We start from the raw sequence: 26,357 nt of genomic DNA, 5'->3' as shown, positions 1-26,357 counted from the left end.
CATATACTGTATACAGCCCTGTACTGTACAGCTACTCCCATCATGTCATACACTGTATACAGCCCTGTACTGTACAGCTACTCCCATCATGTCATACACTGTATACAGCCCTGTGATGTACAGCTACTCCCATCATGTCATATACTGTATACAGCCCTGTGATGTACAGCTACTCCCATCATGTCATACACTGTATACAGCCCCTGTGATGTACAGCTACTCCCATCATGTCATACACTGTATACAGCCCTGTGATGTACAGCTACTCCCATCATGTCATACACTGTATACAGCCCTGTACTGTACAGCTACTCCCATCATGTCATACACTGTATACAGCCCTGTGATGTACAGCTACTCCCATCATGTCATATACTGTATACAGCCCTGTGATGTACAGCTACTCCCATCATGTCATACACTGTATACAGCCCTGTGATGTACAGCTACTCCCATCATGTCATATACTGTATACAGCCCTGTGATGTACAGCTACTCCCATCATGTCATACACTGTATACAGCCCTGTACTGTACAGCTACTCCCATCATGTCATACACTGTATACAGCCCTGTACTGTACAGCTACTCCCATCATGTCATACACTGTATACAGCCCTGTGATGTACAGCTACTCCCATCATGTCATATACTGTATACAGCCCTGTGATGTACAGCTACTCCCATCATGTCATACACTGTATACAGCCCTGTGATGTACAGCTACTCCCATCATGTCATATACTGTATACAGCCCCTGTGATGTACAGCTACTCCCATCATGTCATACACTGTATACAGCCCCTGTGATGTACAGCTACTCCCATCATGTCATACACTGTATACAGCCCTGTACTGTACAGCTACTCCCATCATGTCATACACTGTATACAGCCCCTGTACTGTACAGCTACTCCCATCATGTCATACACTGTATACAGCCCCTGTACTGTACAGCTACTCCCATCATGTCATATACTGTATACAGCCCCTGTACTGTACAGCTACTCCCATCATGTCATACACTGTATACAGCCCTGTACTGTACAGCTACTCCCATCATGTCATACACTGTATACAGCCCTGTGATGTACAGCTACTCCCATCATGTCATACACTGTATACAGCCCCTGTACTGTACAGCTACTCCCATCATGTCATATACTGTATACAGCCCTGTGATGTACAGCTACTCCCATCATGTCATATACTGTATACAGCCCTGTGATGTACAGCTACTCCCATCATGTCATACACTGTATACAGCCATGTGATGTACAGCTACTCCCATCATGTCATACACTGTATACAGCCCTGTGATGTACAGCTACTCCCATCATGTCATACACTGTATACAGCCCTGTGATGTACAGCTACTCCCATCATCTCATACACTGTATACAGCCCCTGTACTGTACAGCTACTCCCATCATGTCATACACTGTATACAGCCCCTGTACTGTACAGCTACTCCCATCATGTCATACACTGTATACAGCCCCTGTACTGTACAGCTACTCCCATCATCTCATACACTGTATACAGCCCTGTGATGTACAGCTACTCCCATCATCTCATACACTGTATACAGCCCTGTGATGTACAGCTACTCCCATCATGTCATACACTGTATACAGCCCTGTGATGTACAGCTACTCCCATCATGTCATACACTGTATACAGCCCCTGTGATGTACAGCTACTCCCATCATGTCATACACTGTATACAGCCCTGTACTGTACAGCTACTCCCATCATGTCATATACTGTATACAGCCCTGTACTGTACAGCTACTCCCATCATGTCATATACTGTATACAGCCCTGTACTGTACAGCTACTCCCATCATGTCATATACTGTATACAGCCCCTGTGATGTACAGCTACTCCCATCATGTCATATACTGTATACAGCCCTGTACTGTACAGCTACTCCCATCATGTCATACACTGTATACAGCCCTGTACTGTACAGCTACTCCCATCATCTCATACACTGTATACAGCCCTGTGATGTACAGCTACTCCCATCATGTCATATACTGTATACAGCCCCTGTGATGTACAGCTACTCCCATCATGTCATACACTGTATACAGCCCTGTACTGTACAGCTACTCCCATCATGTCATACACTGTATACAGCCCTGTACTGTACAGCTACTCCCATCATCTCATACACTGTATACAGCCCCTGTGATGTACAGCTACTCCCATCATGTCATACACTGTATACAGCCCTGTACTGTACAGCTACTCCCATCATGTCATATACTGTATACAGCCCCTGTACTGTACAGCTACTCCCATCATCTCATACACTGTATACAGCCCTGTGATGTACAGCTACTCCCATCATGTCATACACTGTATACAGCCCTGTACTGTACAGCTACTCCCATCATCTCATACACTGTATACAGCCCTGTGATGTACAGCTACTCCCATCATGTCATACACTGTATACAGCCCTGTGATGTACAGCTACTCCCATCATGTCATACACTGTATACAGCCCCTGTGACGTACAGCTACTCCCATCATGTCATACACTGTATACAGCCCCTGTGATGTACAGCTACTCCCATCATGTCATACACTGTATACAGCCCCTGTACTGTACAGCTACTCCCATCATGTCATACACTGTATACAGCCCTGTGATGTACAGCTACTCCCATCATGTCATACACTGTATACAGCCCTGTGATGTACAGCTACTCCCATCATGTCATACACTGTATACAGCCCTGTACTGTACAGCTACTCCCATCATGTCATATACTGTATACAGCCCCTGTACTGTACAGCTACTCCCATCATGTCATACACTGTATACAGCCCTGTGATGTACAGCTACTCCCATCATGTCATACACTGTATACAGCCCTGTACTGTACAGCTACTCCCATCATGTCATATACTGTATACAGCCCCTGTACTGTACAGCTACTCCCATCATGTCATACACTGTATACAGCCCCTGTACTGTACAGCTACTCCCATCATGTCATATACTGTATACAGCCCTGTACTGTACAGCTACTCCCATCATGTCATACACTGTATACAGCCCTGTGATGTACAGCTACTCCCATCATGTCATACACTGTATACAGCCCTGTGATGTACAGCTACTCCCATCATGTCATACACTGTATACAGGCCTGTACTGTACAGCTACTCCCATCATGTCATACACTGTATACAGCCCTGTGATGTACAGCTACTCCCATCATGTCATACACTGTATACAGCCCTGTACTGTACAGCTACTCCCATCATGTCATACACTGTATACAGGCCTGTGATGTACAGCTACTCCCATCATGTCATACACTGTATACAGCCCCTGTGATGTACAGCTACTCCCATCATGTCATACACTGTATACAGCCCTGTACTGTACAGCTACTCCCATCATGTCATACACTGTATACAGCCCTGTACTGTACAGCTACTCCCATCATGTCATATACTGTATACAGCCCTGTACTGTACAGCTACTCCCATCATGTCATACACTGTATACAGGCCTGTGATGTACAGCTACTCCCATCATGTCATACACTGTATACAGCCCCTGTGATGTACAGCTACTCCCATCATGTCATACACTGTATACAGCCCTGTACTGTACAGCTACTCCCATCATGTCATACACTGTATACAGCCCTGTACTGTACAGCTACTCCCATCATGTCATATACTGTATACAGCCCTGTACTGTACAGCTACTCCCATCATGTCATACACTGTATACAGGCCTGTGATGTACAGCTACTCCCATCATGTCATACACTGTATACAGCCCTGTGATGTACAGCTACTCCCATCATGTCATATACTGTATACAGCCCTGTGATGTACAGCTACTCCCATCATCTCATACACTGTATACAGCCCTTGTACTGTACAGCTACTCCCATCATGTCATATACTGTATACAGCCCTGTACTGTACAGCTACTCCTATCATGTCATACACTGTATACAGCCCTGTGATGTACAGCTACTCCCATCATCTCATACACTGTATACAGCCCTGTGATGTACAGCTACTCCCATCATGTCATACAGTGTACAGAGCCTTCGTGACACTACTACCCCCACCCTCTGAAACACTGTATACAGCTTGCAATAACATTGCTATTCCCATCCTCTGCAACAGTGTATACAGCCCCTGAGATATACAGATATTCCCATCCTCTATACACTGTATACATCTCCTGGGTTGACGCTACTACTCACATCATGTCATACACTGTATACAGCCCTGTACTGTACAGCTACTCCCATCATCTCATACACTGTATACAGCCCTGTGATGTACAGCTACTCCCATCATGTCATACACTGTATACAGCCCTGTGATGTACAGCTACTCCCATCATGTCATACACTGTATACAGCCCCTGTGACGTACAGCTACTCCCATCATGTCATATACTGTATACAGCCCTGTGATGTACAGCTACTCCCATCATGTCATACACTGTATACAGCCCCTGTACTGTACAGCTACTCCCATCATGTCATACACTGTATACAGCCCTGTGATGTACAGCTACTCCCATCATGTCATACACTGTATACAGCCCTGTGATGTACAGCTACTCCCATCATGTCATACACTGTATACAGCCCTGTACTGTACAGCTACTCCCATCATGTCATATACTGTATACAGCCCCTGTACTGTACAGCTACTCCCATCATGTCATACACTGTATACAGCCCTGTGATGTACAGCTACTCCCATCATGTCATACACTGTATACAGCCCTGTACTGTACAGCTACTCCCATCATGTCATATACTGTATACAGCCCTGTACTGTACAGCTACTCCCATCATGTCATACACTGTATACAGGCCTGTGATGTACAGCTACTCCCATCATGTCATACACTGTATACAGCCCTGTGATGTACAGCTACTCCCATCATGTCATACACTGTATACAGCCCTGTGATGTACAGCTACTCCCATCATGTCATATACTGTATACAGCCCTGTGATGTACAGCTACTCCCATCATCTCATACACTGTATACAGCCCTTGTACTGTACAGCTACTCCCATCATGTCATATACTGTATACAGCCCTGTACTGTACAGCTACTCCTATCATGTCATACACTGTATACAGCCCTGTGATGTACAGCTACTCCCATCATCTCATACACTGTATACAGCCCTGTGATGTACAGCTACTCCCATCATGTCATACAGTGTACAGAGCCTTCGTGACACTACTACCCCCACCCTCTGAAACACTGTATACAGCTTGCAATAACATTGCTATTCCCATCCTCTGCAACAGTGTATACAGCCCCTGAGATATACAGATATTCCCATCCTCTATACACTGTATACATCTCCTGGGTTGACGCTACTACTCACATCACCTATTACACTGTATAAGGGCCCTGTGATATACACAGCTGTATACAGCGCACCAGAGGATTGGGGTAGTAGTGTCATCACATGTGCTGTATACAGCGCACCAGAGGATTGGGGTAGTAGTGTCATCACATGTGCTGTATACAGCGCACCAGAGGATTGGGGTAGTAGTGTCATCACATGTGCTGTATACAGCGCACCAGAGGATTGGGGTAGTAGTGTCATCACATGTGCTGTATACAGCGCACCAGAGGATTGGGGTAGTAGTGTCATCACATGTGCTGTATACAGTGTATCAGAGGATGGGGTAGTAGTGTCATCATATAAGCTATCAAGAGTGTGTCAAAGGATGGGAGTAGCTATACAACTCCTGTGATGACACTACTACCCCCATCCTCTGATACATTGTATACAACTCCTGTGATGACACTACTACCCCCATCCTCTGATACACTGTATACAGCCCCCGGGATGACACTACTACTTCTACCCTCTACTACGCTGTATACAGCTCTGTGATTTACAGCAACTCCCATCCCGATACATCACAGTACTATATACAGTGTAGTACTATTCCCATCCTAAGAGATTGTATACAGCCCTGTGGTGACACTACAGACCCCCTCCTCTAATGCACTATATACAGCCCAGCGATGACACTACTACCCCCCTCTTCTAATGCACAGTATACAGCCCAGCGATGACACTACTACCCCCCTCTTCTAATGCACTGTATACAGCCCAGTGATGACACTACTTCCCCCTCCTCTAATACACTGTATACAGCTCTGCACTGACACTACTACCCCCTCCTCTAATGCACTGTATACAGCCCAGTGATGACACTACTACCCCCTCCTCTAATGCACTGTATACAGCCCAGTGATGACACTACTACCCCCTCCTCTAATACACAGTATACAGCCCAGTGATGACACTACTACCCCCTCCTCTAATGCACAGTATACAGCCCAGTGATGACACTACTACCCCCCTCCTCTAATGCACAGTATACAGCCCAGTGATGACACTACTACCCCCTCCTCTAATGCACTGTATACAGCCCAGTGATGACACTACTACCCCCCTCCTCTAATGCACTGTATACAGCCCAGTGATGACACTACTACCCCCCTCCTCTAATGCACTGTATACAGCCCAGTAATGACACTACTACCCCCCTCCTCTAATGCACTGTATACAGCCCAGTAATGACACTACTACCCCCCTCCTCTAATGCACTGTATACAGCCCAGTGATGACACTAGGCCCCCTCCTCTAATACACTGTATACAGCCCAGTGATGACACTACTACCCCCCTCCTCTAATGCACTGTATACAGCCCAGTGATGACACTACTACCCCCCTCCTCTAATGCACAGTATACAGCCCAGTGATGACACTACTACCCCCCTCCTCTAATGCACTGTATACAGCCCAGTGATGACACTACTACCCCCCTCCACTAATGCACTGTATACAGCCCTGTGATGACACTACTACCCCCTCCTCTAATGCACTATATACAGCCCAGCGATGACACTACTACCCCCTCCTCTAATACAGTATACAGCCCAGTGATGACACTACTTCCCCCTCCTCTAATACACAGTATACAGCTCTGCACTGACACTACTACCCCCTCCTCTAATGCACTGTATACAGCTCTGCACTGACACTACTACCCCCTCCTCTAATGCACTGTATACAGCCCAGTGATGACACTACTACCCCCCTCCTCTAATGCACAGTATACAGCCCAGTGATGACACTACTACCCCCTCCTCTAATGCACTGTATACAGCCCAGTGATGACACTACTACCCCCCCCCCTCTAATGCACTGTATACAGCCCAGTAATGACACTACTACCCCCCTCCTCTAATGCACTGTATACAGCCCAGTGATGACACTAGGCCCCCTCCTCTAATACACTGTATACAGCCCAGTGATGACACTACTACCCCCCTCCTCTAATGCACTGTATACAGCCCAGTGATGACACTACTACCCCCCTCCTCTAATGCACTGTATACAGCCCAGTGATGACACTACTACCCCCCTCCTCTAATGCACAGTATACAGCCCAGTGATGACACTACTACCCCCCTCCTCTAATGCACTGTATACAGCCCAGTGATGACACTACTTCCCCCTCCTCTAATGCACTGTATACAGCCCAGTGATGACACTACTACCCCCCTCCTCTAATTCACAGTATACAGCCCAGTGATGACACTACTTCCCCCTCCTCTAATGCACTGTATACAGCCCTGTGATGACACTACTACCCCCCTCCTCTAATGCACAGTATACAGCCCAGTGATGACACTACTTCCCCCTCCTCTAATGCACAGTATACAGCCTAGTGATGACACTACTACCCCCTCCTCTAATGCACAGTATACAGCCCAGTGATGACACTACTACCCCCCTCCTCTAATACACAGTATACAGCTCTGCACTGACACTACTACCCCCTCCTCTAATGCACAGTATACAGCCTAGTGATGACACTACTACCCCCTCCTCTAATGCACAGTATACAGCCCAGTGATGACACTACTACCCCCCTCCTCTAATACACAGTATACAGCTCTGCACTGACACTACTACCCCCTCCTCTAATGCACAGTATACAGCCCTGTGATGACACTACTACCCCCTCCTCTAATGCACAGTATACAGCCCTGTGCTGACACTACTACCCCCCCCTCTAATGCACAGTATACAGCCCTGTGCTGACACTACTACCCCCCTCCTCTAATGCACAGTATACAGCCCTGTGCTGACACTACTACCCCCTCCTCTAATGCACAGTATACAGCCCTGTGCTGACACTACTACCCCCCTCCTCTAATGCACAGTATACAGCCCAGTGATGACACTACTACCCCCTCCTCTAATGCACAGTATACAGCCTAGTGATGACACTACTACCCCCTCCTCTAATGCACAGTATACAGCCCTGTGATGACACTACTACCCCCTCCTCTAATGCACAGTATACAGCCCTGTGCTGACACTACTACCCCCTCCTCTAATGCACAGTATACAGCCCTGTGCTGACACTACTACCCCCCTCCTCTAATGCACAGTATACAGCCCAGTGATGATACTACTACCCCCTCCTCTAATGCACAGTATACAGCCTAGTGATGACACTACTACCCCCCTCCTCTAATGCACAGTATACAGCCTAGTGATGACACTACTACCCCCTCCTCTAATGCACAGTATACAGCCCAGTGATGACACTACTACCCCCTCCTCTAATGCACAGTATACAGCCCAGTGATGACACTACTACCCCCTCCTCTAATGCACAGTATACAGCCCTGTGATGATACTACTACCCCCTCCTCTAATGCACAGTATACAGCCTAGTGATGACACTACTACCCCCTCCTCTAATGCACAGTATACAGCCCAGTGATGACACTACTACCCCCTCCTCTAATGCACTGTATACAGCCCAGTGATGACACTACTACCCCCTCCTCTAATGCACAGTATACAGCCCAGTGATGATACTACTACCCCCTCCTCTAATGCACCGTATACAGCTCTATGCTGACACTACTACCCCATCCAGTGATGCCAGGGCACTCAGCCCACATAACAATGCCCCCTGGCACCCCCGGCAGACGTCTCCGGTACCGCCAATCCCTGCCCTGGCACTCACCGTGATGCGGGGAATGTTCTTCTTGCCCTGGTAGGACATGTTGGCGGCTGTCCCCTCGGAGCAGGGCGGGGGGCTGGCGGACACAGGCCGGTGCTGCGGACGGAGGGCTGAGGAGGAGGAGGATGAGGATGCGCTGCCCCCGGTCTCCCTATACCCTGGCTGCAATAAAGGACTTGCAGCAGGCACCAGTACGCATGCGCCGCGCCACTCCCTGTCCTCATCCGAGGCAACAGCTCCCGGAGCTCCTGATTGGCTGAGGCGGCTGCCGCTATGCAAATGAGGAGCCTGGAGAATGGGCGGGGCCGCGGCGAAGGATGCAACCACTGCAATGCAGTGGGGCTGAGATTGATGCGCTGCAATCCAGTGCCAGGCTGTGCTATAATAATACCGAGCCCTGATAGTAACCGGGGATCCACTGCTGAGAGACCAGTGCGATCCAGTGGTGACGGGCTGTGTCCTCAAGGTCCAGGGCTGGGCTCTGATCCCACAGTGTGATGTAATAGTGGTCCAGTGATAGCAGTGTGATGCAGGGCTGCCACTAATAGCTTGTCATCATACAGTGCTTACAGTGTGGTTCACTAATAGGACCTGATATAACTGTATAATCCAGTGCTGCTGTCCTCTGATATTCCAGTGAGATCCAGTGCTTCTGGGCTTCAATATTACAGTGTGATCCAGTGCTGCCGGCCTCTGATATTACAGTATGATCCAATGCTGCTGGCCTCTGATATTCCAGTGAGATCCAGTGCTTCTGGGCTTCAATATTACAGTGTGATCCAGTGCTGTCGGCCTCTGATATTACAGTATGATCCAATGCTGCTGGCCTCTGATATTACAGTGAGATCCAGTGCTTCTGGGCTTCAATATTACAGTGTGATCCGGTGCGGCCGGCCTCTGATATTACAGTGTGATCCAGTGCTGCTGTCCTCTGATATTACAGTGTGATCCGGTGCAGCCGGCCTCTGATATTACAGTGAGATCCAGTGCTGCTGGTCTCTGATATTACAGTATGATCCAGTGCTGCTGGCCTCTGATATTACAGTGAGATCCTGTGCTTCTGGGCTTCAATATTACAGTGTGATCCAGTGCTGCCGGCCTCTGATATTACAGTGAGATCCAGTGCTGCTGGTCTCTGATATTACAGTATGATCCAATGCTGCTGGCCTCTGATATTACAGTGAGATCCAGTGCTTCTGGGCTTCAATATTACAGTGTGATCTGGTGCGGCCGGCCTCTGATATTACAGTGTGATCCAGTGCTGCTGTCCTCTGATATTACAGTGTGATCCGGTGCAGCCGGCCTCTGATATTACAGTGAGATCCAGTGCTGCTGGTCTCTGATATTACAGTATGATCCAGTGCTGCTGGCCTCTGATATTACAGTGAGATCCTGTGCTTCTGGGCTTCAATATTACAGTGTGATCCGGTGCGGCCAGCCTCTGATATTACAGTGAGATCCAGTGCTGCTGGTCTCTGATATTACAGTATGATCCAATGCTGCTGGCCTCTGATATTACAGTGAGATCCAGTGCTTCTGGGCTTCAATATTACAGTGTGATCCGGTGCGGCCGGCCTCTGATATTACAGTGTGATCCAGTGCTACTGTCCTCTGATATTACAGTGTGATCCAGTGCTGCTGGCCTCTGATATTACAGTGAGATCCAGTGCTTCTGGGCTTCAATATTACAGTGTGATCCGGTGCGGCCAGCCTCTGATATTACAGTATGATCCAGTGCTGCTGGCCTCTGATATTACAGTGAGATCCAGTGCTTCTGGGCTTCAATATTACAGTGTGATCCGGTGCGGCCGGCCTCTGATATTACAGTGTGATCCAGTGCTGCTGGCCTCTGATATTCCAGTGAGATCCAGTGCTGCTGGCCTCTGATATTACAGTGAGATCCAATGCTTCTGGGCTTCAATATTACAGTGTGATCCAGTGCTGCCGGCGTCTGATATTACAGTGTGATCCAGTGCTGCTGGCCACTGATAGTACATTTGTGATCCAGTGCTGCTGGCATCTGATATTACAGTGTGATCCAGTGCTGCTGGCCTCTGATAGTACATTGTTATCCAGAGCTGCTGGCCTCTGGTATTACAGTGTGATTCAGTGCTGCTGACCTTTGATATTACAGTGTGATCAAATGCTGCTGGCCTGATCCAGTGCTGAGCACTGATATAACTGTGTGAGCCAGTGGTTAAGGTCTCTGGTTGTACAGTTTAAGCAGTGGTGGACTCTGTTACAGTAAAGCGCTGAGGAATATGATGGCACTATAACAAGTAAGCATAAAATAAATAAATAAAGCCAGTCAAGCTTAGCTGGTGTCTTACAGTGATGGGTTCTGATTATTGTTTTGTGATCCAGTGTTGATATTACAGTCTGATATACTGATCAGGCATTGACATAACAGTGTGATCCAGATTATATGGTTGATGCAGTGATAGAGTCTGATATTGTTTAATCCAGTGATGCTAAGCCAGTGTCTCACAGTATGGGGCAGTGGTGAGTTCTGATTACCAGTAATGCTGACCACTGGTCTTGCAGCGTGAGCCGGTAATGGATTCTGATATTAACAGTGTGCTCCAGTGCTGAGAACCCTGATCATACAGTGTTGCTGGCCACTGCTATTGCAGTGTGATCCACTAATGGGCACAGACATATCAGTGTGATCCAGTTCTGCTGCGCTCTGCTATAACAACATGATACAGTGATGGACTCTGATCTAGCAGTGTGATCCAGTGCTGCAGGACTCAGATCTTTCAGTGGGAGCAATTATTGTTTTGCTGGTCTTTAATCTTATAGTATGATCCACTGTTGTCCCCTGATATAGCAATTTGATCTAGTAGAGAGCTCTGATATTAAACTGTGATTCAGTGCTTCTCGGCTCTGACATTGCAGTGTGATGCAGTGATAGACTCTGATGTTGTTTTATGCTACAGTATAAGGTGACCTACCTTGATATCTCACTGCTATACTGTGACATTACTACCTGGTCCAGATGCTATTTCTGATGTTACTCGACCATTCAGCACTGAGTTCTGCTATTGCGGTAACATCCAGTGCCAGGTTCTGATATTACAGTGGTGAAATATAATATAATGCCAGTGGCTGCTTGTATTGTTATATTATTCAGTGCTGTACTATTATATTGCCTTCTCTTAGATTACAGTGTCATCCAGCACTAGACTTGTACAATATATATTGTATAATGCTGGGCTCTAGTTTTACAGTATCATCTAGTGATAAGTTTTATATTACAGTGTGTGCTAGTTCTAGACTCTTTTATTACAGTGCGCTCCAGTGTCAGGTGCTGATTTTCCAGCAGGACTATGGTTCTGGTAGTATAGTGTGATTGGGTATTGTAGAACCATGCAGTGCAATGCAGTGGTAATGTTTAATATTACCGTGTAACTGGAACATTCAGTGATTTTTCAGTGTTGGGCTTTTATGGTACAGTGTGAACTAAGTGCCCCAATCAGGGGCGTAACTAGGAAAGACTAACTAAGCTTTTGGTTGGGCACCCTCCTGCCCCCACATGGTACAATGCCCCCTTTACTGAACCCCAAATAGCAAGTGCCTTTGTTACAGGCCCCTGTATAGCAAGTGCTCTTGTTACAGTCCCCCGTACATCAAGCACACCCCATACCGGCCCCCCGCACAATATAGTGCCCCCCATACCGGCCTCCACAGAGGTATTTTAGGGTGCTACCTACTAGATTACTCCAGCAGGTAACAGACAATTCTCATATACTCATGAATAATCCAGTAGGTAGCAGCCTAACGTATCTCTGTGGGGGTCAATATGAGGGGTGGGGGGCACTATATTGTGTGCTTGGGTAGACCCCATAGCAGCCTCTACTGCTGCTATGGCAGTAGTGACGACCCTGGTCCCAATTCTGTCATCACATGATGCGTTGTCCCAGTTCTGATGTTACAGTGTCATCCAGTGCTGAATTTTTGGAGGACTGTGCATTTGATTCACCTCGAGATTCATCCAGAGCTGCACTGTGATATACATTATCAATGTCACCTACTGCCAAAACACGCCACAACTGGTACAATGCAGTGCTCACATAATACAATTGCAGTGTAATCCAGTGCCATGTTCTGGCTTTATGCTGTGACTTAAACCTGTGCTAAAAAAAATTACAGTGGGAGTGAGAGCCATCTATATCCTGTAGCCTGCAGTGAAGGAATTACATATCACACTGTGATCCAGTGCCAGTGTTTTCCAACTCGACAAACTGATCTAGCTCCTGTGTGATACAGTGCCAGGCTTGGGCATTACAGTGTCATTCCCTGTTGCCCCAGTGACACAACCTACTATTGCAGTGTAATGCAGTGAGTGTTCACCGTCACTGCCATCTATGTGATTTCACAGTGACAGCTAGTCTAGCCACGCCAATGCCAGCCGCACCAGCTCCTGATGACTCAGTGCCATCCAGTGCCAGGTTCTGACAATACATTCCTGTTCATCGTGATAATTATGTCAAAGGAACATTGTGCAAATCTGAAATTTTAGGCGATTATTTACCGCAGTCGCTTCATCCGCATATTCCTAGATTGTTAAAATTGTCTTACAGCAAATACCATGCATGGTCTAAAAAACAGATTTATATCAGTGGAACAATAGAGACTTGTCATTTATGGCTGTGATGGAACATTCCATGAAATACCGTTTGTGCCCATAGCAGTCTGGGGGCGCCATAATAGAATCTATGATATTCTGATCTGCCTAGGTCAACCCTTGCCCCATAGTATTGCAGCAGTGCTTTTTAGTTATGATCTTGGTGGTAGTCATGGAAAGCAATATGGCCATGACTTCAGACTACCACCTCCTTTCCGTAGCAGACGGGAGCGGTAGTTTATTAAGCCGAACGATGTAAAAAGATATCAGAATAATGTAGGTATATGGAGGGGGCAAACGTCGCTGATGACATCACCATTGTAAGTAAATGGGGGCAGGAACAGCAAATGTCTTAAGTAGAGATGAGCGAGTAATACTCGATCGAGTAGGTATTCAATCGAATACTACGGTATTCGAAATAGTCGTACTCGATCGAGTACCACTCGCTGTTCGAATGTAAAAGTTTGATGCAGAACCAGCATTGATTGGCCGAATTCTATACAGTCGGCCAATCAACGCTGGTTCTTCTCCTACCTTTAGAAGTCTTCTCCGTGCAGCGTCCCCGCGGCGTCTTCCGGCTCTTCATTCACTCTGCCAGGCATCGGGCCTGGGCAGAGCCGACTGCGCATGTCCGCTTGTAGTTCGGGCATGCGCAGTCAACTCTGCCCAGGCCCGAAGCCTGGCAGAGTGAATTCAGAGCCGGAAGACGCCGTGGGGACGCTGCACGGAGAAGACTTCTCGGAGGATCCAGCCCGACCCTCACTCGTGGACTTGGTAATTTGATCGAATGTTGCCTACCCCTGAAACGAGCATTTTCCCCCCATAGACTATAATGGGGTTCGATATTCGATTCGAGTAGTCGAATACTGAGGGGCTACTCAAAACAAATATCGAACCTCGGACATTTTACTGTTCGCTCATCTCTAGTCGTAAGCAATATAAGTAAAAGGCACAGACACATCCGGTGACATAAGCAGTATAAGTAAAAAGAAGAGACAGGCATAGCCGATGACATCATCACCATAAGTAAATGGAAGAGGAAGGCACAGCTAGTGACATCATCGCACATGCCTGTCCACTTTCCTCTGAAGGCAAATATAAAGTGATTTTTTTTTTTTTTTTTTTGCAAATTTCACCCAAAAGAGGAAATTCCCATCTGGTTTAAGGATAGTCTGCGCGGTGGGACTTACATGCCATTATAATTGTTGTTGACAGTATACAGATACTATATATACTGTATACTATTCCCACTTTGATCTCCCTGTATGTGCTGTTAGGTAATAGGTATACATTAGGGAATTGTCAACCAAGAGTAAATGTCTGGTATGAGACAACACCCATATGTAACGTAAGGTGTGGCCGAGTTGGTGGACGGAAACCCCAGACCATCCAGTACTGAATATGACATCATAACGGGGTTACAATAATGGAGGTTTTATTAGGTAGTGATGTAATTGATGTCACAATGATGGTAGAGGGGACATAGAGGGCTGATCAGGGGTTAAAGCCATAAATGTCTTCAGGTGTGGCGTACTTTCTAGGAGGTTTCTAATTCCTAGACCAGTGATGGCAAACCTTTTAGAGACCAAGTGCCCAAACTGCAACCCAAAACCTACTAAATGATCGCCAAGTGCCAACACAGCAATTTAACCTTAAATTAACCAGGATCTGTTTAATACTGACCATGCAATTTTAGTAAAGCTTATAATAATATTAAATGCCTGCTATAAAACAGATACTGTATGATATAAATAGTGATCGGCCCCCACACAGTACAATGCACTCCACAGTGGGCCCCAGACAGTGCAATTCGTTCCAAAGTGGCCACCAGACAGTATTATATGCCCACACAGTATTATATGCTCCACATTGACCCCTGCACAGTATTATATGCTTCAAAGTGGCCCCTGAACAGTATTATATGCTCCACAGTGGCTCACGAACAGTATTATATGCTCCACAATGACCCACACACAGTATTATATGCTCCACAGTGGATCACAAACAGTATTATATGCTCCACATTGACCCCCGCACAGTATTATATGCTTCACAGTGGGCCCGACACAGTATTATATACTCCACAGTGACCTCCACATAGTATTATATGGTCCATAGTGGCCCCCACACAGAAGTATATGCTCCACAGTAGACCCCACACACAATATTGTATGCTCCATATAGGACTTCCACACAGTAGTTTATGCTACTTACCCAGTATGACTGCAGTCCCACAAAGAGCGTCCTCCTTCTTCTTCAGATCACAGGCACCAATGACTTACGTCATCGTGGCTTTTGTCAGGACAGAGGTTACACTCTGCAGTCAGTATAAGCTGCGGTTCGGGGCCACCAAGGCACTTGTCTGGCCCATATAACAAATGGCCGCATGATGGCAAGATCCCATAACACTGCACCATCTGAAGCCTGTTTTATAAAGCAACCCCTCCTACCACAGATATGTGGTGTGCCAGACTGAGACCAACAGCACCCTCTGAAATTCAACTCTATTATACCAATCCCATTACAGCCAGAAGGGGCAGCGTTGCCCACCTGATCACCGACATCATGTTACCACAGGAACCTCCGAACTGGCTGTAAACGTATTCAATGACATATCACAAAGCCATGGAAAGTATTCCTAATATCATATACTACCACAGCAATCCAAAAGCCATGGAAGCAAATTCCAAATCACAATATCTTTTATTGAGGTAAGTAAAATATTGCCGGTGGGTGTAAATAAGCCCCACCAGCTTTCATCTTAGAGTTTAGAACATCGAAGGAAGTCAAATGAGCTAAGAGGTCTCAGTTTAGCTAAAACAATTGTATTACGCTGATGGAAAAAACACCAAGATTGTGTTAGTACCGCGGAATTATCGGAGAGGAAGACTAGTCTGGAACAGAGAAATCATAGGAGTGGGGATGGGAGAAGATCTGCACTGTACTGTGTCTGCGGTGTTTACTAGGGAACCCTATCAGTGCCAAAAACATCATCATGCTAAGGTTCTTTTTGAAATAGTTTCTTAAAGGGATTCTACCACTAAAACACTTTTTTTTCTAGTTACCACGTCGGAATAGCCTTTAAAAAGGCTATTCGTCTCTTACCTGTGGAAGTGCTCTCCGCCGCGCCGTTCGTTCAAAATACCGGTTTGTACCGGTATGCTAATTAGTTCTCTCGCAGCAATGGGGGCGTCCCCATTGCAGCTCGAAAACCGACCGCAGCGCCGCCTCTCTGGTCTTCGGTGTCCTCCCCTTGCCTCTTCAGCGTCTGTCGGACGCCTGCGCAGTATGCTCTCTGTTCGGCGAAGATTGCCGAACGTACTGCGCATGCGCGAAATTGCGGGTCCCAGCCATAGTGCTGCGCATGCGCAGTACGTTCGGCAATCTTCGCCGAACAGAGAGCATACTGCGCAGGCGTCCGACAGACGCTGAAGAGGCAAGGGGAGGACACCGAAGACCAGAGACACCGGTTTTCGAGCTGCAATGGGGACGCCCCCATCGCTGCTCCTGCGATGGGGACGCCCCCATCGCTGCAAGAGAACTAATTAGCATACCGGTACAAACCGGTATTTTGAACGAACGGCGCGGCGGAGAGCACTTCCACAGGTAAGAAACGAATAGCCTTTTTAAAGGCTATTCCGACATGGTAACTAGAAAAAAAAGTGTTTTAGTGGTAGAATCCCTTTAAATACAGTGTCAGATCTGCCATTAGTATTGCTGCGGGGTGATATGTGACTGTCCACAGAATGGTTTACGTTATTTTGACTACATTGACAAGCAAAAGGGTAACAATCTTTAGAACTTTTGACTTTTAGGCTCCATATCTCACCATCCACTAGAGCTTAGAACGTAAAACTACTCACTGCCATTTCCAAAATGCAAACTGACTCATGCAATGTGTTCTATTATAATACTCTCTGGCCAGGTCATGCTTTCAGTGCCAAATTTCATTTTTTTCCCAATTATCTTCAAATAGAATTAAAAAAAAAAACAAAAACGTGTATTTGTGTAGTTGTCATCGATCACTATTATATATGCAGTGCAGTAAAATTACCGAGAAAAACAGGGCAGGGGACTCCGACCCCGGTGGAAATCCAAGAGACATGCATTGAGATAGTCAGGACCTATAAGTATCTGGGTGTGCTCCTCAATAATAAACTAGACTGGGCTGACCACCTGGAGGCGCTGCACAGAAAGGGCCACAGCAGGCTCTACCTGCTCAGGAGGCTGAGGGCCTTCGGAGTCCAGGGGTCACTTCTTAGGGCCTTTTACAACTCTATGGTTGCTTCAGCCATCTTTTTCGATGTGGCCTGCTGGGGGAGCAGTATATCAACCAGGGACAGAAATACACTTGACAGGCTGATCAGAAGGGCCAGCTCTGGCCTGGGGAGCCCCCTGGACTCAGTACAGGTGGTGGGTGACAGAAGGACACTGTCCGTGGTGACCTCCATGCAGGAGAACAAATCCCACCCCATGTATGAGACCTTGATGGCACTTATCAGCACTGTAAGTGACCGTCTTCTTCACCCCAAGTGTGAGAAGGAGCTATCGCAAGTCCTTCCTTCCAACCGCGACCAGGCTGTATAATCTACATCAGACCAAGCGAAGATCACTCCGCACAGAGAACTAATGATTATGATTATGACGTCTTCTTTCTTTCTTCTTCTGTTCCTTAGCTGATATGGACTCCTTGTATATCTTCTCTTCTCAGCATATGTGTGTCTACGTCTGTAATATATTACTGTGTATTATCCTGTATCAGTATTACTATGCTGCTGTAACATACTGAAATTTCCCCACTGTGCGACTATTAAAGGATTATCTTATATTAGGAGGAAGAGGAACACTTGTACTATTTTCATGACATGCATCATTGCAAGTACTAACAATAAGAATGTGAGTGGCCACAGCAACACTACTTCTTATCTTGACAGCACTGCTAGTATCCACAGGGTTGTTATTCTTCCTGAGAAAACAGATGAAGTTTTTGATTACTTTTCTCGCTCATCTTAGTCACAGTGGAATATGAGATATGACGCCCTCCATTCTTCCTTGCTGTTGTAACTAGTAATTTACTCCACAGCCTTTCAGTGCTGTCAGCTGTGCCTTCATCTTCTCTGACACAGATCCCATTGCCTAGTAGTGATATGGCATCTGCTGAGAGAGATATTCCTCTTAGCCCAAGTCTTCGTCTTCTTCTCCTTCTAGATGAATTGGATGAGAACAGTGTTTTTTGGATGTAGAGGAAGAGGTGGAAGTCATAACTGGTGGTGTTAGTGGTGGTAGTAAAGGCATAGGGTGTGGTACTGGTAGCTGTGCTGGTAGGGACATTAGGGGAAGATCTGACAGTGGTATTTATGAGGTTATGCAAGAATACCATGGCCATGATGAGTCAGAAATAAATGAAGATTATGACATTACCAAAGTGAAGATGATTCTGTTGCAGATAGGACACAAGAACCGGGTCAGGGTGACAGGATGATATCAGAAGAAAAGAGTGGTGGCAACGCCAATGGTAACAATTCCATCTGATGTGCAACCCAACATCAAAAAAACCTGCCCGGGGCAGACAAAGGCAAGCTCCAGTGTTGGTGACGGTAGCTATGGCAGACAAGCTTCCAGTGCTGCTGTAGCAAAAACTACATGAGGTTCATCTCCCATGTGGGAATTTTTTTGTGAATTAGCAAATGACAAAACCATGGCAAGGTACAAGATCTGTAAGCAGTGAGTTGTATTCTGAAGCCTTTTGGAGGAGGCTACCAAATGTGTCAGCAGAAGTGACGACACAGGGCTATCATCCCCTTAATACACATCTTATAGGATACCCAGTCATGCAATGAGGGATAGAAGAGGAATAACAACTTCTACATCTTGTAGTATAAAGAAGAACTTCACGTTTGTCAGTGTCAAAAATTTTTTTATTAGTAAAGTCAAGTGAACGTTTTCGGTCCCATGGACCTTCATCAGACTCTACATTTGGGATAACAGAAAAGAAACATAAAGAAATAGAAATTACAAAAAATTTATGTTTCTTTTCTGTTATCCCAAATGTAGAGTCTGATGAAGGTCCATGGGACCGAAAACGTTCACTTGACTTTACTAATAAAAAAAATTTTGACACTGACAAACGTGAAGTTCTTCTTTATACTACAAGACGGGTTGGGACCCTTACTTCACTACTTGGAATCTACTGTATCCCTTTCTAAAACTACTACCTCTTGATTACCATCACCACCACCCTACCCAGCGCCGCACCTCTAATGAGGTGAGGTGAGGCGCCCGCCTTGGGCGGCACATGGGAGTGGGGCGGCAGCCCGGGCGATTTTTTTCTTTTTTTACTTTTTTTTCTTTGAACCAGCAGGTTCTCCAGCAGGTAGCGGCCTATTTACCAACCTCCTTGGACTTGCTCACTGCCACCCCCACTTCCCCTTATACTATAGGCCGCGGAGGCCGGCAGTAAATAGGCACGGGCCAGGCCGTGATCCCACTGCCGCTATTATTCAGACCCCCGAGTATAATAATAGCTGCAGTGGGATCGCTTTTCAGACCTCCGAGTATAATAATCGGAGCCCCAGGGGAGGTCAGGGAACATAATAAACAGTGTTACTTACCTCTCTGGGATCCGATGTTAATCTTAGCTGGCTTCAGGCCTATATGGTAATGTCCAGACGTCACATGGTCTGGAATATTACTATATAGGCCCAAAGCCTGCTTCTAATAAAGAGGACCTTTCATGGGTTTGGGCACAGGGAGTTCTACATACTGCTGGAAAGCCAACAGTGCACTGAATACCGATACCGTAGCTCTTCACAGTCAGAAGGGCGTTCCTGACAGTCTGTCAGGAACGTCCTTCTTCCCAGCAGCGCCTATTGGCGATAGGCACTGCTGGGAAGAAGGACGTTCCTGACAGACTGTCAGGAACGCCCTTCTGACTGTGAAGAGCTACGGTACCGGCACCGATAGCGCTTCACCCAGGGTACAGATCATAAAAGCCGAATTCAGCACACTCTCGGCTTTCCACTGCCTGTGCCCAAAACCATGAAAGGTCCTCTTTAACATTGGATCCCGTGGAGGTGAGTAACAGTGTTTATTATGTTCCCTCATCTCCCCTGGGGCTCCGATTATTATACTTTGGGGTCTAAAAAGACCTCTGAGTATAATAATAGAGCTTGAAGCATCCACTATGGCCCCTGTAACCTCTATTATGCCCCATAGCGGCCCCCTACAACCTCTATCATGCCCCACAGTCTATTGTGCCACTGTGCCACTGTGGGATATATATATAGAGAGAGAGAGGTCGGGTGTGTGGAGAAGTGAGGAGTCAAAGATGTCTACGTTTCAAACTTTACAGAGTCAAGACACAGCTGAAAGAAGTGGTCATGGTGGTCTAAAGAGAAGAGACGGGAAATGTGGGGAGACATCTCCTGTGAGTATTACTGCATTGTATTTATTGTAATGTGCCCCCCCCCCCCCCCGATGGGATGATCAAGAGATGAACACACACCCCGGACTAAATTGGGGGGGGGGGGGCGTCTTTCAATCGTCCACCTCAGGCAGCAGAGAGGCTAGGTTCACCACTGACCCTACCCCCTTGGATGGTGTAAAAAGAACTTGAGGAAGAGGGAGAATTGGCTCTGGGTGGTGGTGAAGGGCCTGGGACTCCTAGACTGGAGGAGGAAGACTTTCCTTTGGATACAGAGGGGGCCCTTGATGTTTCACAGCTGAGGAAGAGGCTGACCCTTATTTGTTTTTCTTGAAATTCTGACAGTGTTCTACACTATACTGAATAGATAGGTTCCTAGGAGCCCTGACAGTATTCTACACTATGTTTTATAGATAGGTTCCTAGGAGTCCTGACAGTGTTCTACACTATGTTTTATAGATAGGTTCCTAGGCGCCCTGACAGTGTTCTACACTATGTTTTATAGATAGGTTCCTAGGAACCCTGACAGTGTTCTACACTATGTTTTATAGATAGGTTCCTAGGAGCCCTGACAGTGTTATACACTATGTTTTATAGATAGGTTCCTAGGAGCCCTGACAGTGTTCTACACTATGTTTTGTGGATAGAGCCTTAGGAGCCCTGACAGTGTCATACATTATGTTTTAAATTTCTGATCTGTGACAAACTTGTTTGGTCCAAAACAAATCTTTGGTCCAGGCTACCCAAACCCAAAACAAACCTTCAGAGTTTATTCCAGCTTTGATCACAACCGTTTCCTTCCTCCATCTCAGGAAGAGTTTGCCATACGTGGCCACACATGGGCTGCCCATCGCTCCTCCCCTGAGCTGGTGGAAGTACTTGTGGTCTAATTATGCTCAAGAAAGAAAAGTAGAAATTTCACCACAAATAAATTAAGTTGTTGAAAATGCATACCCCTCTCCGAGAGGAAATGTTTCTTTGACCTATATCCATTGCATGAGGTGTTAAACTAGAGAGCACTTCTGATATTAAACTGGTCAGGGTCCCTGTGGGAGGAAGAGCAGAATGATCTGGGTAATGGTGCATTTTCTGATTGGACACTTCCACGTCCTCCAGTGAGTGAGAACACCCCTATTGATGTCTTTTTTAAAGTGGTAATTCAGCATCTTAGGCAGATTAAAAACAAACCAATATACAAAATTACAAGAACAGAAATGGAAGCCGACACCCAACCTAAGACTGGTGATCATCCATATTGAGCCATCTACCTGATTGATAGAGGGCCGACACCCAACCTAAGACCGATCATCCGTATAGCGCCATCTACCTGATCAATAGAGGGCCGACACCCAGCCCCTAAGACCGATCATCCGTATAGAGCCATCTACCTGATCAATAGAGGGCCGACACCCAGCCCCTAAGACCGATCATCCGTATAGAGCCATCTACCTGATCAATAGAGGGCCGACACCCAGCCCCTAAGACCGATCATCCGTATAGAGCCATCTACCTGATCAATAGAGGGCCGACACCCAACCTAAGACCGATCCTCCGTATAGAGCCATCTACCTGATCAATAGAGGGCCGACACCCAGCCCCTAAGACCGATCCTCCGTATAGAGCCATCTACCTGATCAATAGAGGGCCGACACCCAACCTAAGACCGATCCTCCGTATAGAGCCATCTACCTGATCAATAGAGGGCCGACACCCAACCTAAGACCGATCCTCCGTATAGAGCCATCTACCTGATTAATAGAGGGCCGACACCCAGCCCCTAAGACCGATCATCCGTATAGCGCCATCTACCTGATCAATAGAGGGCCGACACCCAGCCCCTAAGACCGATCATCCATACAGAGACATCTACCTGATCAATAGAGGGCCGACACCCAGCCTAAGACCGATCATCCGTATAGAGTCATCTACCTGATCAATAGAGGATCGACACCGAGCCTAAGACCGATCATCCGTATAGAGTCATCTACCTGATCAATAGAGGGCCGACACCCAGCTCCTAAGACCGATCCTCCGTATAGAGCCATGTACCTGATTAATAGAGGGCCGACACCCAGCCCCTAAGACCGATCATCCGTATAGAGCCATCTACCTGATCAATAGAGGGCCAACACCCAGCCCCTAAGACTGATCCTCCGTATAGAGCCATCTACCTGATCAATAGAGGGCCGACACCCAACCTAAGACCGATCCTCCGTATAGAGCCATCTACCTGATCAATAGAGGGCCGACACCCAGCCCCTAAGACCGATCCTCCGTATAGAGCCATCTACCTGATCAATAGAGGGCCGACACCCAACCTAAGACCGATCCTCCGTATAGAGCCATCTACCTGATCAATAGAGGGCCGACACCCAACCTAAGACCGATCCTCCGTATAGAGCCATCTACCTGATTAATAGAGGGCCGACACCCAGCCCCTAAGACCGATCATCCGTATAGCGCCATCTACCTGATCAATAGAGGGCCGACACCCAGCCCCTAAGACCGATCATCCATACAGAGACATCTACCTGATCAATAGAGGGCCGACACCCAGCCTAAGACCGATCATCCGTATAGAGTCATCTACCTGATCAATAGAGGATCGACACCGAGCCTAAGACCGATCATCCGTATAGAGTCATCTACCTGATCAATAGAGGGCCGACACCCAGCTCCTAAGACCGATCCTCCGTATAGAGCCATGTACCTGATTAATAGAGGGCCGACACCCAGCCCCTAAGACCGATCATCCGTATAGAGCCATCTACCTGATCAATAGAGGGCCAACACCCAGCCCCTAAGACTGATCCTCCGTATAGAGCCATCTACCTGATCAATAGAGGGCCGACACCCAACCTAAGACCGATCCTCCGTATAGAGCCATCTACCTGATCAATAGAGGGCCGACACCCAGCCCCTAAGACCGATCCTCCGTATAGAGCCATCTACCTGATCAATAGAGGGCCGACACCCAACCTAAGACCGATCCTCCGTATAGAGCCATCTACCTGATCAATAGAGGGCCGACACCCAACCTAAGACCGATCCTCCGTATAGAGCCATCTACCTGATTAATAGAGGGCCGACACCCAGCCCCTAAGACCGATCATCCGTATAGCGCCATCTACCTGATCAATAGAGGGCCGACACCCAGCCCCTAAGACCGATCATCCATACAGAGACATCTACCTGATCAATAGAGGGCCGACACCCAGCCTAAGACCGATCATCCGTATAGAGTCATCTACCTGATCAATAGAGGATCGACACCGAGCCTAAGACCGATCATCCGTATAGAGTCATCTACCTGATCAATAGAGGGCCGACACCCAGCTCCTAAGACCGATCCTCCGTATAGAGCCATGTACCTGATTAATAGAGGGCCGACACCCAGCCCCTAAGACCGATCATCCGTATAGAGCCATCTACCTGATCAATAGAGGGCCAACACCCAGCCCCTAAGACTGATCCTCCGTATAGAGCCATCTACCTGATCAATAGAGGGCCGACACCCAACCTAAGACCGATCCTCCGTATAGAGCCATCTACCTGATCAATAGAGGGCCGACACCCAGCCCCTAAGACCGATCCTCCGTATAGAGCCATCTACCTGATCAATAGAGGGCCGACACCCAACCTAAGACCGATCCTCCGTATAGAGCCATCTACCTGATCAATAGAGGGCCGACACCCAACCTAAGACCGATCCTCCGTATAGAGCCATCTACCTGATTAATAGAGGGCCGACACCCAGCCCCTAAGACCGATCATCCGTATAGCGCCATCTACCTGATCAATCGAGGGCCGACACCCAGCCCCTAAGACCGATCATCCGTATAGAGCCATCTACCTGATCAATAGAGGGCCGACACCCAGCCCCTAAGACCGATCATCCATACAGAGACATCTACCTGATCAATAGAGGGCCGACACCCAGCCTAAGACCGATCATCCGTATAGAGTCATCTACCTGATCAATAGAGGATCGACACCGAGCCTAAGACCGATCATCCGTATAGAGTCATCTACCTGATCAATAGAGGGCCGACACCCAGCCTAAGACCGATCATCCGTATAGAGCCATCTACCTGATCAATAGAGGGCCGACACCCAGCCTAAGACCGATCATCCGTATAGAGCCATCTACCTGATCAATAGAGGGCCGACACCCAACCTAAGACCGATCCTCCGTATAGAGCCATCTACCTGATCAATAGAGAGCCGACACCCAACCTAAGACCGATCCTCCGTATAGAGCCATCTACCTGATCAATAGAGGGCCGACACCCAACCTAAGACCGATCCTCCGTATAGAGCCATCTACCTGATCAATAGAGAGCTGACACCCAGCCCCTAAGACCGATCATCCGTATAGAGCCATCTACCTGATCAATAGAGGGCCGACACCCAACCTAAGACCGATCCTCCGTATAGAGCCATCTACCTGATCAATAGAGGGCCGACACCCAGCCTAAGACCGATCATCCGTATAGAGCCATCTACCTGATCAATAGAGGGCCGACACCCAGCCTAAGACCGATCATCCGTATAGAGCCATCTACCTGATCAATAGAGGGCCGACACCCAACCTAAGACCGATCCTCCGTATAGAGCCATCTACCTGATCAATAGAGAGCCGACACCCAACCTAAGACCGATCCTCCGTATAGAGCCATCTACCTGATCAATAGAGGGCCGACACCCAACCTAAGACCGATCCTCCGTATAGAGCCATCTACCTGATCAATAGAGAGCTGACACCCAGCCTCTAAGACCGATCATCCATATAGAGTCTGATCAATAGAGGGCCGACACCCAGCCCCTTGACCAATTATCTGTACAGAGCAGCTTCCGGCTCCTCTCCTGTATGCAATATAGGGCTGGAAGCAGGATGCTCCATCCATTGTCTAGTGGTTGGACTCCATCACTGCAGGTCAGCAACCAGTGAAGTCAGTGGAAGCTGAGCGAAGGCATTAGGCTGCTATACAGTGGACAGAGCTTTCTGTTTCTGGCCCCATATTGTATTCAGGATGGGTATTGGAACTGATTCTATACAGATTAAGGGGTTGGGTGTCAGTCCCCATCGATCAGGTAGATGGCTCTATACAGATGATCTGTCCATGGGGATGGGTGCTGGCACCATATTGGTCAGTTATTTATGGCCTATCCTGAAGATACGCCATAAAAAAATAAGCACAGACACCGCTCTTTAAGTC

General features: G+C 47.3%; 1 protein-coding gene across 2 annotated transcripts in view; it reads right to left on the bottom strand.

Annotated features, from left to right (window-relative positions):
• The window catches only part of DPYSL2 (dihydropyrimidinase like 2), a 75,793-nt gene that overhangs the window by 38,256 nt on the left and 11,180 nt on the right, over positions 1–26,357 (bottom strand). The window contains exon 1 of one of the 2 annotated variants that reach the window (XM_075272680.1): positions 9,092–9,277. The exons of the other annotated variant lie outside the window; for it this stretch is intronic. Coding sequence (XP_075128781.1) covers positions 9,092–9,130 — 39 coding nt within the window. The 5' untranslated portion in view covers positions 9,131–9,277. Of the gene's footprint in view, positions 1–9,091; positions 9,278–26,357 lie in introns of those variants that run through there. 2 annotated transcript variants of the gene reach the window in all.

Source organism: Leptodactylus fuscus, chromosome 5, assembly GCF_031893055.1.
Source record: "Leptodactylus fuscus isolate aLepFus1 chromosome 5, aLepFus1.hap2, whole genome shotgun sequence".
NCBI lineage: Eukaryota > Metazoa > Chordata > Amphibia > Anura > Leptodactylidae > Leptodactylus > Leptodactylus fuscus.
This window is presented reverse-complemented; position numbering and strand designations above follow the sequence as displayed.